General features: G+C 49.6%; 1 protein-coding gene across 2 annotated transcripts in view; it reads left to right on the top strand.

The window, feature by feature from the left end:
• Window positions 1–17,731, top strand: part of SIL1 (SIL1 nucleotide exchange factor) — a 107,664-nt gene that overhangs the window by 51,960 nt on the left and 37,973 nt on the right. For both annotated transcript variants that reach the window (XM_068417240.1, XM_068417239.1), the window contains exons 5-8: window positions 6,168–6,288; window positions 7,533–7,629; window positions 11,183–11,374; window positions 16,425–16,546. In XM_068417240.1, coding sequence (XP_068273341.1) covers window positions 6,168–6,288; window positions 7,533–7,629; window positions 11,183–11,374; window positions 16,425–16,546 — 532 coding nt within the window. The remainder of the gene's footprint in view (window positions 1–6,167; window positions 6,289–7,532; window positions 7,630–11,182; window positions 11,375–16,424; window positions 16,547–17,731) is intronic.

The following is a 17,731-nucleotide window of genomic DNA, read 5'->3' as shown; positions in this document are numbered from 1 at the left end:
TTGTATGTAAAAATGTTCCATTTTGAAATAAGAAGCAATCTGAGGAGTGCTGTGACTCACTCTTACAGGGAAAGGAAAGAAAAAAAGCAGCCAGGCTTTGCTGCTTCCTTGCTTGACAGCGCTAACTGGAGAGGCCGGAGTCAGAGCACGCACCGAGCCCCATCGAACTAGGGCTGGTTCATGTGTTTTCCTCTGAGCCCAGCACTCGGCATGACCAGCACGTGATGCCCCAGCCTCTCCTGTTTACCCACCCTTGGCACTGGTGGCTCCTGGAGCCAGTGGTGCCAGAGGGGAGCTCTGCTCCTCCCTGGGATTTGTCTCCTTGTGCTTTTTTTTTAATCATTATTTTATTAAAGGAGTAGGTATGGTGCCATCAGATAACTGTTTGTGGATGCTCTGTCAGTCTTGTGCAGCCTTATTATTTTTAATATTGCAGCACTGCCGGGTTGGTTTGCTGGGAACTGTCACACATTGATTTGCAGATTCTTTTGTTGGTGTCTTAGAAAGAAGGTCCCTTTCCGCTCGCTCCCCTGTGCTGAGAAAAACAAAGAGTAAAGAAAGGTAGATGCTATCTGACGCTCGCCCAGATGCCAAGGTGATTTCTGAGAACTACAAAGCCATTTACTGACTCGTAACTGGGGGTTGTGTTCACACTGTTAATAGATTTATTTATTTTCTTGGCAATGGCAGATGAGGACGCTCACTTGGGGTCTGCCTCGGCGAGCGGATCACCCTTTTTTCTGCTTGCAGAAGCCTTCCCAGGGGAACACTTCTCTGCCCTAGGGAACAAAGTGGTGCCAGAAGGTGCTTCTGGAGGGGGAGAGTCTCCTGTCCCTCTTGGGCTTCTCTTGCTGAGCAGGTCGATGGGTGGCAGCTCGGAGGTCCAAGGAGTGGGTAGGGGATGGGGAGGCTGCTGGCCGGAGCACAGTGGGTTATTGCACGATCTCGGTATGACATCTGCAGGTCTATGTATGATGTAAAACGTCCCCGGTTATTTTTAACATCTGCCAGTTGCTGTGTAGTGAGTTGGGGCTCAGCCTTGTCCCTGTGCAGAGTTGCAAAACCACTTGTGGTCAGCGCTAAGTGGAATAATGTGCTGGAAAGGAGCTGGGCAGGATGAGACCTTTCTCATTTAGTGAGGAAACACGGTTGGTTGGTTGGTTGGTCTAGAAAAGGTGAGATGGGGTTACCTGGATTTTACTGCATGATGCATATTCAGCACAGCAGCCCTCTGCTTTTAGTTATCCTGTATATAACGTGCCTGATCCTTGCCTTGGCTGTGAGCGTGGTGGAAGCGTGGTCTGTTTTCCATTTGTTTATTTATTTATCGCCTTGTTTTCAACCTCTGCGAAGCCTGATATGGGTATAGAGCTCCAGAAACGTACACATAACAGAATAACAGATAACTGTGATTTGGTTACAAGGCAATAATTTAACTCGACAGGTTTTGCTGATAACATAAAACACAAGAGAGAAATAGGATCGGTTTATAAATGTCAGCAGAACCCCTGCGAGTGAGTTGCTGCCTTGAAGCCAACTCGGGTGCTGTTACTCCATCTAATATATTATAAGAAGAAATAAACGGATGTCTGAAAAAATCTGGCTGACCAAGATTAAAAGAATAGGGCTATAAATTAAATTCTTCCTCGGTGTCACTTTAAGCAACTTTTCAGGACGGACTGAACACATACAAATAAGAGGAATGCTAATGCAGCGGGAAGAGCTCCGAAAGACCCTGCGTCTGGGCTGCGGGTGCTCGGGCGCATGGCAGCCCCCAGGCGCAGCGGCTCTTTGGCTGGAGAGCGGTCTCAGTCGGACAGTGGTCCTGCTCCAGCTCGTGCAGGAAACCAAAGCCTGTCCCGACGCTTCTGCAGCCGCAGCGGGCGCCAATAGATAAAGGGATTAAATCAAAAATCGGAATAACATCATCATAGCGGCGCGTTGCCGCAGGATCAGCTTGGAAAATAAATGCTGTCGCTTTGCTTTGACATTTATTCCCAATAAATACCTTGTCACTTGTGCAGTGGCGAGGATTTGTTATCCTCTGGGAGTATTTTACCTGTTGGACACTATCTCTTTGGCTGCGGGGCGAAGGGCTGAGGGATTGAGGGGCGGGCAGGCAGCACGTCCCCGTCGGGGACGCTGGGTGCTCTGCTTAAACCCCATGACTTTCTCTTAGATACACCAACCCAAGTTCGTGCAGTCGTGTGTATTCAAATAATTTCAGTTGTGGTTTAAAAAAATTCCAAGTGTGGGATATTTTTGAAGTGGTAAAGAATACAAACGGGTTGTGGGGGAAGGAGTTGGCCAGCTTTCTCCTCCGACAGCTATAGCCTTGTCTGCGGGTTCGCGGAGGGGTTTTCGCAGCTATTTCTGCTCACTGGGTAGTGATTCGGAGTTGGGAAATTAATTAGAGTGGAAACTCTTCTTTCCCTTTATGAGGAGTGAGGGAGTAGGACAGGGTGATCTAGCAGCGGTAGGATTTGGAGATCTCTGGAACGTGAGCCCATTCAGTAACGCAGATGTGCAGTGCATACCTCTTTGGATGGGCAGCTTTTATTTTTCTAAGGTGTTAAAGAGAGAAAAAAGGTCAGAAAATGGCTTAAATATAAACTTGTTTTTCAGTTTTTTTAATTGAGTTTCCTTTCCCAAATGCAACTTAATACAAACAATAAGTAAAAAATGAATTCCTCTAGGAAAAAAAAGCTCTTAAGAGTGTGATTCTGTATCAACGGCACGTGAAGCTGTGTAATTGCTTACATATATATCGCTCCGGTGCGTGCTCCCAGTTGTTGAATAGTATCAAATTATAGGATTCAAAGGGAAATGTCTAGAAGCTACATATTGAAACATGAATAAAATTCAGGATTTCCAGCTTGCTCATTTAAATCAGCAATTTTAATCACATTATTCAATTCAATCCACCTTCAAACACACTTTGTGAATAGTATTTCAAAATACCCCAAACTAAACAAGACTGGACACCTCATCCTGTCTCAAACATCTGGAGTATTTTAAGGGACTGCGCCAGTCTTTTTGCTGAAAACAGAGACGTTTTTCTTGCTTTATTAATAAAGCAGCATGTTTGTCCTGCTGTGGCATGAACCTGTGAGAGAAGAAATCCCTGTAGCAGCGAAAGCTGCTTAAATACATCAGGGCTGAGATTTCTGCTCTGGGGTTCAGATGGTCTCAGTCAAATCTCGGTTAGGAAAGTGTGAAGAAGCAGAAGCAGGGAAGGTTTGTGTCTCCTCTGATGGCAGCCTCCGTAATTCGCGTGCACGCCGGGGTTCGTGTTTTCTTTTATTTACCGCTCGCTGAAAATAGAAACGGGGAGGACCGGTCCCAGGGGAGTCACTCAGCCCTTCTGGAGGCTGCTGCCTTCCTTTCCCTTTTGATGTGTCTTTTAAGCAGAGCCCATCAGCCTCATTCCTCTCCCCTTGGCAACCCAGCGAACTAATGTGGCCAGATGTACCAGGAGCACGACGGCCAGAATACCCTGTACTCTTCTAACGAGGACGTTGAGTTCTGGCTGCACTTGATAATTCAGGACTCGCTTCAGCAACTGCTGTGGTGGTAACCTGGGCTGTCCCAGTGCTCGTGACCCGGCGAGGAAAGCCGCTGGCTTTGGGAGGGGGAGGACCCAGCTCGCCCCACGCCTTCTCCCCTAAGTGGTGTTTGTGCCCGTGAAGGAGGAGGACATCCTCATGCATCTGTATGTTCAGCACACAACACCATGTTAGAATTTATTTTTTTTCCTTGCTGGCAGCCGCCTGAAACAGGGAGAGGAGATGCAGTGTTGTCCTTTTCATGGAGATCCTACAAACTCCTTTTCGCTCAGCATGTCCCGGCTGCATCGCCTGCGAGGGGGACAGCTCTGCTATCACAGCGCATTCCTGCAAAGCTCGCCTTTTGGAAGTGGGAAGATGCTTCTCTAGATAAACATACAGATTAAAACTCCTGCGTATCACAAGTAAAGGAGCAGGAAGAGGGTCGGGTCTGTCAGTGGAAAGCGTGCCGAGTGCGGAGGAGGCACATCTAGCCTGTCCTTGCATAGTTTAAGATGGGAAAATAATCCGGTCTATCCCCTCGCATATCCAGAGGCTGGAGAGCTGGGCCTGTGTGAACAGCATGAAGTTCAACAAGGCCAAGTGCAAGGTCCTGCACGTGGGTCGGGGCAATCCCCAGCACAAATACAGGCTGGCGGAGAATGGATGGAGAGCAGCCCTGAGGAGAAGGTCTTGGGGTGATGGTTGATGAGAAGCTCACCATGAGCCGGCAATGTGCGCCTGCAGCCCACAAAGCCACCCGTGTCCTGGGCTGCATCCCCGGCAGCGTGGCCAGCAGGGCCAGGGAGGGGATTCTGCCCCCCTGTTCCGCTCTCATAAGACCCCCTCTGCAGTGCTGCGTCCAGCTCTGGGGCCACCAACAGAAGAAGGACACAGAGCTGTTGGAGCGAGTCCAGAGGAGGCCACAAAGATGCTCAGAGGGCTGGAGCCCCTCTGCTATGGAGACAGGCTGAGAGAGTTGGGCTGTTCAACCTGGAGAAGAGAAGACTCCAGGGAGACCTTCTAGCACCTTCCAGTGCCTGAAGGGGTTGCAGGAAAGCTGGAGAGGGGCTTTTTACAAGGGCATGGAGTGACAGGACGAGGGGGAATGGTCTTAAGTGAAAGAGGGGAGATTGAGATGAGATGTTAGGAAGAAATTCTTTGCTGTGAGGGTGGTGAGACCCTGGCCCAGGTTGCCCAGAGAAGCTGTGGCTGCCCCCTCCCTGGCAGTGTTCAAGGCCAGATTGGATGGGGCTTGGAGCAACCTGGTCTGGTGGAAGGTGTCCCTGCCTGTGGCAGAGGGGTTGCAACTAGATGGTCTTTAGGGTCCCTTCCAACCCAAACCAGTCTGTGATTCTATGAAATCCGACCAACGGAACTTCCTACGGGCAGGATGTGGTGGACAGAAAGAGGAGCTATCAGAAATGCACCCTGCTTTAATAGGAAATCCTCTAAAATGGATTTTCCTGTTTTTTCTAAATGCATTTATACCTGCTGGATGGCTTTAGGCTTTGAAATGTTTTTGTCTGAATTGTGACAAACATCCCAGTCTTTCATAGGAAGCACCAGGTCCTTTGATCAGTGAAATGTCTCTTTGGTCTTGAAGAGAGAGGATCACTCCAGTTGTTCCCTAGACTAGAGGATTTTGTCTTTGAGAACATGGATGTATTGTATGAAATAATTATCCTTGTCTTCGCTTCTGTTTGGTAGGAGATGCTACCTGTCTCCTGCGTGCTGTGATATTTTGTGCTAGGAGTCTTTTTAAGTAAAAGGAAACAGGTAAAGGGAAGGCTGAATAGGGAAACCTTACCGAGAGAGAGGAGCATGAGCAGCTGTGTGTCTGTCTGTCCATCCGTGTGCAGCCAGGATCTCTGTATTCATTCAGCTGTGACCCCTCTCTCCTAAGCAGGCAGATTTCTAGCATTAAAAGAAGAGGAAGCGACAGCAAGAAGAAGCAACCACGTGTTGCCACCTCTCCATCCCTCTGCAACAGCTGGCCATTGTGACGTGCTTGTGGTGAATTGTGACCAAGAAAAAACACTCTGAATTTCACGTGTTTTCTGCCTTTAAAACCAAAGCTTGATGTATTCTGTGTATTTTTGTTGGCAGGTAGTAGTGATCATATATTCCTTTTAATACAATATTTCCAAGCCAACACAGCCTCGCCTCGGTACGCTTGATGTTCAGCGTACCTGGCTGTACTCTGCAGTATGCTTTGATTTCACTTTGACAGCTGTGTTTTATGGTGTCTACCCCAATCAGCAACCAATTCCCCTTGCTCAAAATAGTCTCCAAATCCACTCCTGATGTGGACTTTTAGTGCTCTCTTAGGAGTTGGCCCGGGAGGGAGGAGGGAGCTGGTGCTCTGCTCGGGGTCCCTCCTCCCCTGCGGCACGGAGCCAGCCCGGCTGCGTGGGGACGCGTTCAGTGGGTCGGGGTGGCATCTCTGCCAGGTTAAAATGGCACGTGGATCAAGGGGGAATTCGCTTGCTCCTGCTCGCTGTGCGGGATGAGGCTTTCATAGCTTTCTCTCGGGTAGGGGCGTGCGCCTTCAGCTCGCCCTGCCTGCGCAAAGCTGAAATAATGCACGTGCTCTGAAATGGTCTGACCTTTGTTTTGTAGGTCAAGCCGTCCCCGCAGGGTCACATGTACGGTTAAACCTGCAGACGGGAGACAGAGAAGCCAAGCTCCCGGAGAGCGACAATGGAAAAAGTGACCCGAGAGAAGAGAGAAGAAGGAAAAGGTACAGTGATGCAAAGCATTGGGGTGGGTGGTCTTTCAGTAGGGGCCAGGTTCCCTGGTGCACTCAAGTGCTGTCTCTTCCTGAGACTTAATTGCTGGTTTAAGGGTTCAGCAGTGAGAACTGAGCCCCGTCCTTGGCGACCCCTTTGGGGTGGCGGTGGGAGTGCCCTGAGTGTGTCTGCATAGGCCAGTCGTACTCAGGCTGCTCATGCCATGGCACTGAATCTAAATTTGCAATGTGGCTTCTTTGAATGACATTTAGTCCTTGGAAACATCTGCAGCAATCGGTCTGAAACTACTTTCAGAGCTTAAACCATCAGAGCAGTTGTGAGGGGCTTTGTTTGTGTTGACCTGAGCCAGATAACGTTGTTTTTAACTCGGTGCAGTCAGCAGGCTTGCAGCATTCATTGACACATCCGTTATTGCCGACGTTCTCCGTAGGTCACACAGCTTGCCCTCTACCCACATTTTAAAATTTGTTTTAAAAGTTTCACTGGTGCTGACTTTCCCCTTGGCACCTTCCTTACAAAGACAGGTTTAGTTACTAAGGGAAACTTTCTTTCCTAACGTGCGTGGGATTTACCACTGCTTCCCCAGTTGCTCCTGGTCAGAGCATGGAGAAGCTCTTTAATTTTGTGATGTCTCACAGGCTGGCTTTCTTTTTTTCTGTGCAAGAGTCTGTGTGGCCCAGATAAATGCTCTGGTGTAAAGAGCGAGGGAGAGGGGTGTAAAGAGCAACACAACGTGGGTTTTTAGCATTTCTGTGTAATTGCTGCTTGGATTTACCCTTGCCCTAACTTTGTGTATGACCATCACCAGAACTTCAGCTGTAGATCTCCCTGCTAGAGCTTGCAAGTCCTTGGCAATGATTCAGTGGCACAGTGGTGCTTTTGTGTTTTTCCTCTGACACGTTTCCTGCTTTTCTGTAGTGCTACATGAAATTGAGAGGCATCAATTAGCTATTTTTGTTGCGTTAGGACTTAAGATTTTGAGTCAGCGTGCAGATTACGGAGCCTTTTTTGATTGTCAGGGTGAGGTGTCTCCAAGCCACACACAAAACGCAGCACTCAGACTAATCTCTTATTGAATGTGGAGGGGGTTTGTGTGTTTCAAGTGAGGTGCATGGAGATCTAGCACTCTTAGTTCCTTTCCTCCTGACGTTATCCATTGCTAGTATGTCACAACAAAGATATTATCGGTACAACTGTTCACTCATAACATGTTTTGGTTTGTTTCCTCTGCAAGGCTGGGCAAGGTGGATGTTGACTCAAATTCATTCACATCCCAGGAGCTCAAAAAGGCGTTGGCTAAAATGAAGGAAAATGAGAAGGCAGAAAGAAAGGTAAGGGGAGGTCCCTGTTTTTAAAGCCCACGGGCTGATTTCCTTTCCATTGTTTGGGCATATTTTTATCCATTGGTTTGATTTATTTATTCAACTGCCGCTTGGTTCACAAGAATGTCTGTAGACCCCCAAAGTGGACCAGATGTTTGTAACGGAAGTTACTTTGCCATTCGCTGTCCTCCTTGGTTTAGGTTTCCAGCTGTTCCTGATTTCATGGGGGTAAAATTATAGAATCACTTTTCTGTTAGATTTTGTTTCAGTGTGTGGCCAGCCATGGTGATCAAGGCCATTAGCAGTGAGAGCCAGGGCAGCTGCCCCAGGCTGGCCCACAGGTGTGTTCTGTAACACTAACGTCAGGTTCCCTATAAAAGGGAAAGCTGCTGGGGGTGGGGGTCTCTTCTCTTCTCTCTTCTCTCTTCTCTCTTCTCTCTTCTCTCTTCTCTCTTCTCTCTTCTCTCTTCTCTCTTCTCTCTTCTCTCTTCTCTCTTCTCTCTTCTCTCTTCTCTCTTCTCTCTTCTCTCTTCTCTCTTCTCTCTTCTCTCTTCTCTCTTCTCTCTTCTTCTTCTCTCTTCTCTCTTCTCCTCTTTTTTTTTCTTCTCTCTTCTCTCTTCTCTCTGCTCTCTTCTCTCTTCTCTTCTCTCTTCTCTCTTCTCTCTTCCCTTTTCCTTCTTCTCTCTTCTCTCTTAATGGTTGTGATCCATGGAGGGAGTTGCCACCACTCTATGAGCTAAGTATAATTTTGTGTCTTTGTATTAGTATTGATATTGGTTTCCTTATTTTATTAAATTTCAACCCACGAGTCTCCCTCCTTTTCCCAATTCCCTTTGTCAGTTGGAAAGGGGAAATTGGGTGATAGAACAACGGGTTATTGTTTAGCCCTGGGTGCGGGCTAAACGGAGACACCAGCTGGTGCCCTGTCTAGTGAAAACCAAATGGCTGTGGTGAAGCGTAGGATGAAGTTTCCTTATATAAGCTGTAAGTTTCCCATTGAGTTACAAATAATCCACAATTCAAAGTAAAACAGGATATAAGTGCTGCTTTCAGCCCCCTCCAGGCTTGGAGCTGGTCCCCAGCCGCGGGCGTGACACTGGTGGGATGATGCGCATCATCAGGTGGATCACAGCCTTTCTCCCCCTTCCACCCGCAGTATTTCCTTAGGCCCTACCTCCTCCTGCTGCCTTGACGTTGTCTCAGTGGAAGGAAAACTGGGGCAGGAGTCAAGGCTACAAAGTCTTGGAGTCGCAGAAAGTCTTTTTTCTCCCTATCTGGCACCAGGGCATTATTTCATTTTCTGCAAGATTATTTATGTAGCAGCCACCATTACCAATAGCAGGACTTTTTGAAATGAGTGTAATTTAAATGCAAAAATTAGTGATAGCCTATTATGTGAAAATAAGCCATATTTTTTAAAAAAACCCTGTTAGAACAGCTATTGTCCCAGCAACTGGGCTAAAACCAGCTACATCTAATGGACCTAAAATACTCCATTTAAAATCACTCCTGCAGGGAGCGAATTCATCCTTGAAGTGACTGTGTCAAAGTAAATTGAGTTACACCAAGCGTGTTCCCATCTATGCGCCTGCAAAAGCAATTCTGTGCGGCTGGGGTGGGGACGGCGTTCCGCATTGCTGTGTGGGACCTGGAGTAATTAGGCCGTGGTCATTAGCGCCGTTGTAGGGCTGCCATTAGATTGACAGTGCTTTCACCTCCATCGCTCCATTTTGTTTTCTCTGACAGCTCCAGCACTCGGCTTCTGCTCACACACTGGGGAGCAGGGCAGTGCTTGCAGGGGGGAGTGCTGCACGTGCAGACCCTCTGCTTGGGGGTCACTGCTCTATAAAAACATATTTTGGTATTTTTGTTTGTGGCAGAATCGCTCTCCAAAGGGGCTGTCTTGCTTTCTCATGCTCTTGGGGCAGCCCATCTTCAGTCTGGCCTCTCTGCTTCCTCCGTCCCCTGCAGCAGCAGGCTCTGTCATAGAATCACAGACTGGTTTGGGTTGGAAGGGACCTTAAAGACCATCTAGTCCAACCCCCCTGCCACAGGCAGGGACACCTTCCACTAGACCAGGTTGCTCCAAGCCCCATCCAACCTGGCCTTGAACACTGCCAGGGAGGGGGCAGCCACAGCTTCTCTGGGCAACCTGGGCCAGTGTCCCACCACCCTCACAGCAAAGAATTTCTTCCAAATAGCTCATCTCAATCTCCCCTCTTTCAGTTTAAAACCGTTCCCCCTCATCCTGTCACTCCAGGCCCTTGTAAAAAGCCCCTCTCCAGCTTTCCTGTAGCCCCTTCAGGTACTGGAAGGTGCTAGAAGGTCTCCCTGGAGCCTTCTCTTCTCCAGGCTGAACAGCCCCAGCTCTCTCAGCCTGTCTCCATAGCAGAGGTGCTCCAGCCCTCTGAGCATCTTCGTGGCCTCCTCTGGACTCGCTCCAACAGCTCCGTGTCCTTCTTCTGTTGGTGCCCCCAGAGCTGGACGCAGCACTGCAGGGGGGGTCTCAGGAGAGCGGAGCAGAGGGGCAGAATCCCCTCCCTCGCCCTGCTGGCCACGCTGCTGGGGATGCAGCCCAGGACACAGTTGGCTTTGTGGGCTGCAAGCGCACGTTGCCGGCTCATGGTGATCTCCTCGTCACCCATCACCCCCAAGTCCTTCTCCTCAGGGCTGCTCAACTGTCACTGCCTGCCCCAGTGCCACCAGTGCTGATGCTGGAGCATTGGTCCCTGCCAGCGCTGGGGCTCTCTTGGATCTCTGACAGAGCCTTTTCCTTCTCACCACACGTCTTTGCACAGCTCTCGGTTCATCGCAGCCCTTGGGGTGCTGTTTCTAGGAGGGAGGCGAGCCGCGCTGCAGGACGAGCTCTGTCCTGGCCAAGCCCCATGGCACGGCGCTTCAGCTGCCCCCATCTCACAGCTGGTCCTCCTGCTTCACTTTCTGACAGCTTCTGTCCCCTACAGCGAGTGCATCCATTTCCCTGACAGAGCCATCCTGAAACGTATTAAGTGGTTGAGATGATGAAAGCGTCTTCGTACACATCCGAGGAGATCTCCTTGGTGTCACTGGGCAGTTGAGGCTGGACAGCACCTCCGGAGGTCTCCAGCCCCATCTCCGACTCCAAGCAGGGTCAGCTCTGAGATTGAGGAGGTTACTCAGGGCTTTTTGCAGTCACATCTTGAGAACATCCACTTGCAGGCAATAGTAGTGTTCCACTACTACCAGTAGTCTCCACTTGCAGGAGAACAGTAGTGCCACCCACCTCTGGGCTTGACGGTGGTTTGGAGGGCACATAGAGATGGTGTACAAAGCCCTAGGTGCAGGCTCAGCTCCTCGGGGAGTGCTTACTGGTACCCAAGGTATCTTACAGATAACGGGGTTCCCGGGCTTCTCAGAAGGACCCTCCAACTCTGCCCCTGCATCTCTGATGCGCAGCTGTAAATCCCTTTGCACAGACAGCCAGGTTCCCCTTGTAAATCTGGGGCTGGGGTTTCCTTCTGTGTCTGTCTTAGCTCTCTTTATCGCCTGCCTTCATATCTGATTTCCTCCTTCTGCTTTCAAGGCCCATGAGGAAGAGGTGAGGAAGAAGTTCCGGCCCATAGAGCAGCTGAAGGAAGAGTTTGAAAAGCTGAACGTGAAGATGGAAACGGATTATGAAATTATGGTTAAATTAATCGGCAAATTCAACAGCTCTGCCTCCACGCTGGATGAAAAAGTAGCGGCGCTTTATGATCTTGAATATTATGTTCACCAGGTAACAAAAATGCATTAGTAACTGCCGTGTAAAATCCAGGGGATACAGTGTCAGAAATGTGGGTTTATTTTTCTTATCGGTATCAGGTAATACAAATTGCTTAATTATCATAATCCTGGGACAATAACAGAGAGCAGAGGGCTACTGCAGGCTTATTTTATATCCAACTTTGAATAAATCATGGCTCGTACCAGTAGCGAGCAGTTTCCTAGGGGTTAGTGGTGCCTGATTTGTTGTCTGTTCTCAGGCGTTTTTTCTTGCCCTCTGTTTTTCTTCTTTTATGTGCTAAATACTACAAAAATTGGGTTTTATCTGCCATTTTGGGGTAAGTATAGTGATGGCTGCTAAAAAAATAAAGATTTTCTCGCTGCTTCTGTGGAAAGCAGCTGCGGTTGCAGGTAGGTCCCCTTACACCAGTTCACAGCGAATGTCTTCGTACCAGGGAAGACAACAGCCACCCAAAAACCTGTATTTTGTCTTGGCACAAGTAAGAAACGGCACGTAGAGCCTCTCTCGCAGGTGGGCCGGTGGCAGAAATGACTGACAAGGCTGAGGCGAATGGCAAGTTGCTGAGCATCAGCTGAGCTGTGCTGATCAGCTCTGAGAGAGGGTGAATGTATTTTCTGAAATCTCGCTTCCTTGAGTTCATGCTCACGCTTTTTCCCCCTCCTCTGATCTCTCTTGCTGTGTTCAGCTCGCACGTTTTTGCCTCCAGTTGGTTGCAGGCTGTGGGCACGCCGCTCTCCTCCCTTGTGCTTGGTGCCTTCCCACACTGCAGCGGCTTGGCTGGGTGTCTGGGCATCAAGGGTGTGTTCTGCCTCATGGGAAAGGACCAGGCTTTTCCCTCCCCAGTGACCGAGAGAGTCTGGAGCGGACTGGGAGAGTTTCCAGTGTCGCTCTCAGTGACTTTGTCATTTCAGAGGGCGAATGGGACAAGTCTTGGGAGAGGCCAGTGCAAGACCTTTCACTGGAACGGCACTTCTTAAAACCAAACATGGTGTTTTGGGGGAAGGTAGCTGAAGGAATGTGCTGCTGAGAGAGGGAGTCCAGGCACCAGCTAATAGGAGTGTTATTTTCAGGGCTCTTTGTCTTGAATTGCCACACTAAATCTCTGCCATACGCATGCAGAGGCTTCCTTGCTGTTTGTTCTCAACGCTTTTGTTTCACTGACGGCATCTGTCTGACTCAGAGAATAAGTGTGAACAATGGGCGCCCAAAGAGCTTCGTATTTATACTCAGGGCTAATTCTGTCTGGTTAAGGGTGCCAGAACATCAGGCCAGCATGCTAAAAAGCAACTCCCAAACACCCTGGGATGCTTTAGATTCCAGCATCACAGTTTGGACTATTCCAGCTTAAAACCTCGCCTGCTCGCAGCACGGGACGGGGCAAACAGTTTCAGAAAGGCGAGAGGAGCAGGGAAGCAATCCCTGCTCCCTGTGCGGGGACTGGGGCATCAAAGGGAACCACATCCAGCATCAAAGGGGTCGGGAGGGGGAAATGGCAGGGAGGCTGGCAGGGAGCACAGAGGACTCCTTTGTGCATCGATCACAACGTCGCTCTGTGCCCGCGCTGTCGGGGCAGATGGCTGGGCAGCACCTTCTCATCAGGCAGGAAGCTGATAAGAAATATGACTTGTCTCTAAGCCAGCATGGCTTTTCCTCCTCTTTCTTCTTCCAGCCCCTTGAATGCATCCAGAGCATTATCTCTGCTTGGTACTGACTTTAGCAGCACTGGCTTAATGTAATTACTGAACAGCAGCCAAATACGCTTGTGCCGCATAACCCTGGAAGGGCTCAACTTGTCAGGAGTCCTCTGCGGCGAGCCACGGCCGTGCCGCTGGAGGATGGGGATCCTTGCAGGTGTGGGTGGCCCAGAGCAGCACGCAGCCACGTGTGGGACCGGCGACAGCTCTGCTGCTCCATCTGAATGGTCACTTGCGACGGCTTTTGATAACCCTTCGGCTCCCGGCTGTCCTGCTGCTGCCTCTGGGGCACAAAGTGCCCTGTCGAGTGGAAAAGGCCGTGCCCTGCAGGGTTTGCAAGCAAAGGATGCTCTCTGCTCCGTGGCGTGGTCATGAGCATCCCGGAGCGCTGGGACATGAAGCAGCACGTGCCTCCGAGCTCGCTGCGAGGGAGCGGAGGGGAAGCCGTGACCGGTGCCGAGCCGGGGGAGAGATGCTCTCTCCTGCTCTTGAAGAGTCAGCCCAAGGGCTCTCTGTTTGCTCAGCTTTTGGTTGCCAGCTCTGCTTTCCTTCTCATCAGTCAGGATTCAACTTGGCATGTTCGGGAGCCCATCTTGGAGAAAGAGCAGGAGGGTTTGGCTTGCTGGGTTATCTGTAACGCACAAAAACCAAATGCAAATGTGAAGAGGCCAGAGCATAACTCATTTATAAACAAAATTCACGGTGCTTGCACAGCAGTGTGCGGAGCCAAGACCCGTTCTCACGCGTTGCAGGCTCTTTCTCTCAATTATTTACTCTCCTTATCTTTCTCTCTCCCCTCCTCTGACATGCTACACCATTTCTCACTGCTAATTTCCTCTCCGTTGAGTGCGGCTGACATGCTGCTTTTCCTCGCTCTCGTTTCCTAACATTTTCTCTCTCGCCTTCCCTCCCCGTTTCCTTTCTCCTCCGACTCAAAGCTGCTCCTTGAATAACTGCTGTCATATTTGCTCTTCTCCCATCCCTCTCCTCGCCCACCTTCCCTGCGTACTTTACTCAAGAGCTCTTTTGATCTCTGGCTTTCTTCCACGCTGTTTTCAGTGGACTGAAGCGAGGCACGAGCTGCTGCCTCGCAGCATCCACCCTCCCCAGAGAGGCTGATACCTTCAAGTTGTTGAGTTTGGGAGGTTTTGTTGGTTTTAAGGTGGTGAGTGAGGGAAGGAGCTCTCACAACAGACTCCATTTTAAAAAAAAAAAAAAAACAAACCAAACATTTCAAAATAAGCTTTACAGCACACTGTATTCTGTGGTTGAGGTGTCTTCCTGACGCTGGGGCTGGCCTGAAGGACTCTGGTGCTGATGAGGATACAGCGATGGTTGGTTTTACCACACCTGATGCTGGATACAAACTTCTGCCTGTCTGTGCATTCCCTCTTGAGCAGAAGTCAACGTCCAATTCCAGCGTTAAAACAGCCTCGGTGATTTTACAGAGGCTGAGCAATAAAAGCACCCACTGGTAGCTGAAATTGGGTTGCTGCATAGATTCCTTTGTAGACAAAGATGGGCCTGCAGAAAAGTAAGAGGTCTGGCAGGTCTGGTTTATAGGGACAGTTAAAAGAACAGGATCTGAAAGGGTACAAAAGCTGTTGCAAATCCTGAATGAGCCCCAGCAGACCTGCAGAGACCGGCTTTCTGTCGCTGGCTTTGCAGAGGGACAGCAAGAGGTGGGTATTGTCCCATCAGGGAGAAGAGACGAGCTGTAGCTCCCCAGGTCCTGCTTTGGTTAAAGACGTACCCATAGGACATAAAGCTAAGTAGCTTCTTCATTCTCTTGGGTACCTAAAATATCCGACTAATGGCCAATTTTGGTGAAGGCAGATGGTTGGGATAAAAATAACACTGAGCATGAAGTCACTGTCGCCTAAAAGAGCATTCAAGCTGGAGCGCGGTGCCTGAGCCCGACATACCCTGCATGCCTTGTGGTGTTTGTCCTGTCCCACCCCGTCGGTGCGGTCTGCTCGCTGAAGCCAAGGAGGTCGGTTTGCCCGGCTGGTAACTCATTTTTAGGTTCTGTTTCCATCTACCAACTGAGTCCCCATCCCTGGAGGGATTTAAAAGCCGTGTAGATGTGGTGCTGAGGGCCATGGGTTAGTGGTGGGCTTGGCAGTGCTGGGTTAACGGTTGGACTTGATGATCTTAAAGGTCCTTTCCAACCAAAAGGATTCTATGATTCTATATGCTGTTGTCTCCTTGTCTTTCAGGGAGGAGAAACGTGGAAATTCTAAAACCGCATTTTTTGCTCATGTGATTCTGAGCGTTCCTCAGACTCCCCTTTAAACTGCAATAGAAAAAAAAAATTGAAAACCAAAACGCATCGATTTGACTTTGGACCGAATTTTGTACTTGAAGCACTTTGTGCTGTTCCTCTAAATTTTGTTTGCGAGCCACTCGGACCCCTTTTCTAATCTCCTCTCCGAGAACAGATGCCCACTGTGGTGGGGTTCAAGTCAAAGACTGATGAATCCCTACTAACGTTTAAACTTTTCCTTAGTTAGTCCAATATCGTCTGCTTTAGAAAAACCCTTGCTCAGGCTGGCCCGAGGGGAAGCTCCTGGCTCAGCCCTTCGAGCAGGGACCGGCTTTGTCTTTTCACGTCTGCGTGAGGCTGTTGACGGTGCTCATGAACAACCCCCAGAACTGCCCGTGTGCCTTGCTGCGAGCAGGGGTGATGCTGCCCGTGCGCCGTTGCTGCTGTCAGGCTCTTAAACATCCCTAACTCCTGGTGCTACAATTAGGGCATCAATTAATTAATTGCATTTGCAAAACACACCATTCCCTGGGTTCCCAGTAACGGCCTGCTCAGGTGAGAGAGCAAAGAACTGAGGTTTTTTGACATCATCTCTGGATGTGTTTAAGAAAAGCCTGGACATGGCACTTAGTGCCATGGTCTAGTTGCCATGGTGGTGTCAGGGCAATGGTTGGACTTGATGATCCCAGAGGTCTCTTCCAACCTGGTTGATTCTGTGATTCTGTGATCATCAGATTTACCGAATTTTTGACGTCACCTGAATTACCGCAGTAGGTGTCAGGAATAGTTTTGATGGCTAATCAAAGTGTTTGAGTTTTCAGCGAAGCCTTCTGCCTGCGATAATAACCACCTGTCAGTAGACGGTGCTTCTGCAACCATGACATCCCCTGCTCGCAGGCAGCATTGTATGAAATTCAAGCCACAGTCGTCCCCTCTTAATTTTTAATTGCTTTTAAAACTCGGCGCTGGTTGGACTGGGAGGGAAGAGATGCTGTGCTTCCTGAAGCAAGGCGTTCTCAAAGGATTGTTGAGTGGAATCTGGCTGGGGGGTTCGTACTGATGGGGACCTGCTCTCTCCCAGGTGGACAATGCTAAGGACTTCCTCTCCATGGGTGGGCTCCAGCTTGTGATCGACGGGCTGAACAGCACCGAGGCCGCGCTGAAGGAGCATGCTGCCTTCGTCCTGGGAGCCGCACTGTCCAGGTGAGCTCTATCCCACCCAGCCCGGGAGGGTGAAAACCTCGGGAGACGGACAGGCTCTGTGCTTCTCTTCAGCTCTCGTGATTCATTTCTAATAGCAGGAGCTGAAAGCTTCTCTCATCCGGCACACACCAAATGGTCTCCCCTGCCTAGCCCTTTCCTTGCAGCACCACTTACCCTGGTCTTCTTGTCAGTGTGTCCTCACCCTGCTCGTTAGACTTAGCCAGCAGTAATTCAGCATGGAGGCTATGATTGTTTCTTGATTGCCCTGGACTCCTTGTTGTCAGAAGGTCCGAGGGAAATAATTCTGCCTCCTCCTCCTCTCCCCTTGGCAGCCCTCTCAGGGGGAGATCTTGAGGGTGGTGTGGTTATGAGCGCCCCAGGGAGCACCTTCCTCCCTTCTGCTCCTTGCTCCCAGGCTGCTTTAGGAACGCGAGATGCTGATTTTGGAAATATAACAGCTCTTGTGGTCTTTGGAGGGGGTTTTTAGCCCCATGAACATGTGCCTCTGACCCACAAGCATAACCAAAGGGGTGTCGATTAGGCATGGGGTTAGGAATGGGGTCAGCAGGCTGAATCGAAAAGAGACTGGTCTGAAGGATGTTTGTGGTTCACTAGAAGGTGGCAGTTGCCCAAAGGAGCCCAGTTGGCCTCGTGCTGGGGCGTAAAGTGTAGTTCTACAGGAAGTACCGTGTGGGCTCGATGGGTTTTGTTGGTGCCCTTTTTGTTTTACGGGTTTTGGGGCTTTAGGGGGTGTGTGTTGCACATTCAGGTGTGCAGAGACCTTAGAAATGCATTGGATAGACCTAAACTTCGAGGTCAGAGTGCAGAGTGAAGATTGAAAGTCATGACCATTATATCTGCATATTTCTATGCCTAAAAATACGGTCACCTTCTCCACCATTATGAATTATTTATCACTTAGTCTAATGTATAGCCTACAAACCTGCATTCCTTTTGCAATCTTGTATGCGATGCAGTTGGCCCTCGGCACGTGTGAAGTAACAGGGCCTCATGGGCAGCAGCAGGTACCCAGATTTACACCAGGAAAGGATCCAGCTTGTATCTTGAAACTGAGTTTGACTTATTGATCCCAAGAAGATGTGCTCTTTCACATCAGAAACACAGACCTGCTCTTCATATTCTGGCGTATCTTAATGTTAGAAGCAATATTGTAATTGTTTCCTT

The sequence above is a fragment of the Nyctibius grandis genome, chromosome 22, assembly GCF_013368605.1.
Source record: "Nyctibius grandis isolate bNycGra1 chromosome 22, bNycGra1.pri, whole genome shotgun sequence".
In the NCBI taxonomy this organism is placed as follows: domain Eukaryota; kingdom Metazoa; phylum Chordata; class Aves; order Nyctibiiformes; family Nyctibiidae; genus Nyctibius; species Nyctibius grandis.
Note: the sequence above shows the minus strand (reverse complement) of the source record. Positions and strands in the feature narration are given on the sequence as shown.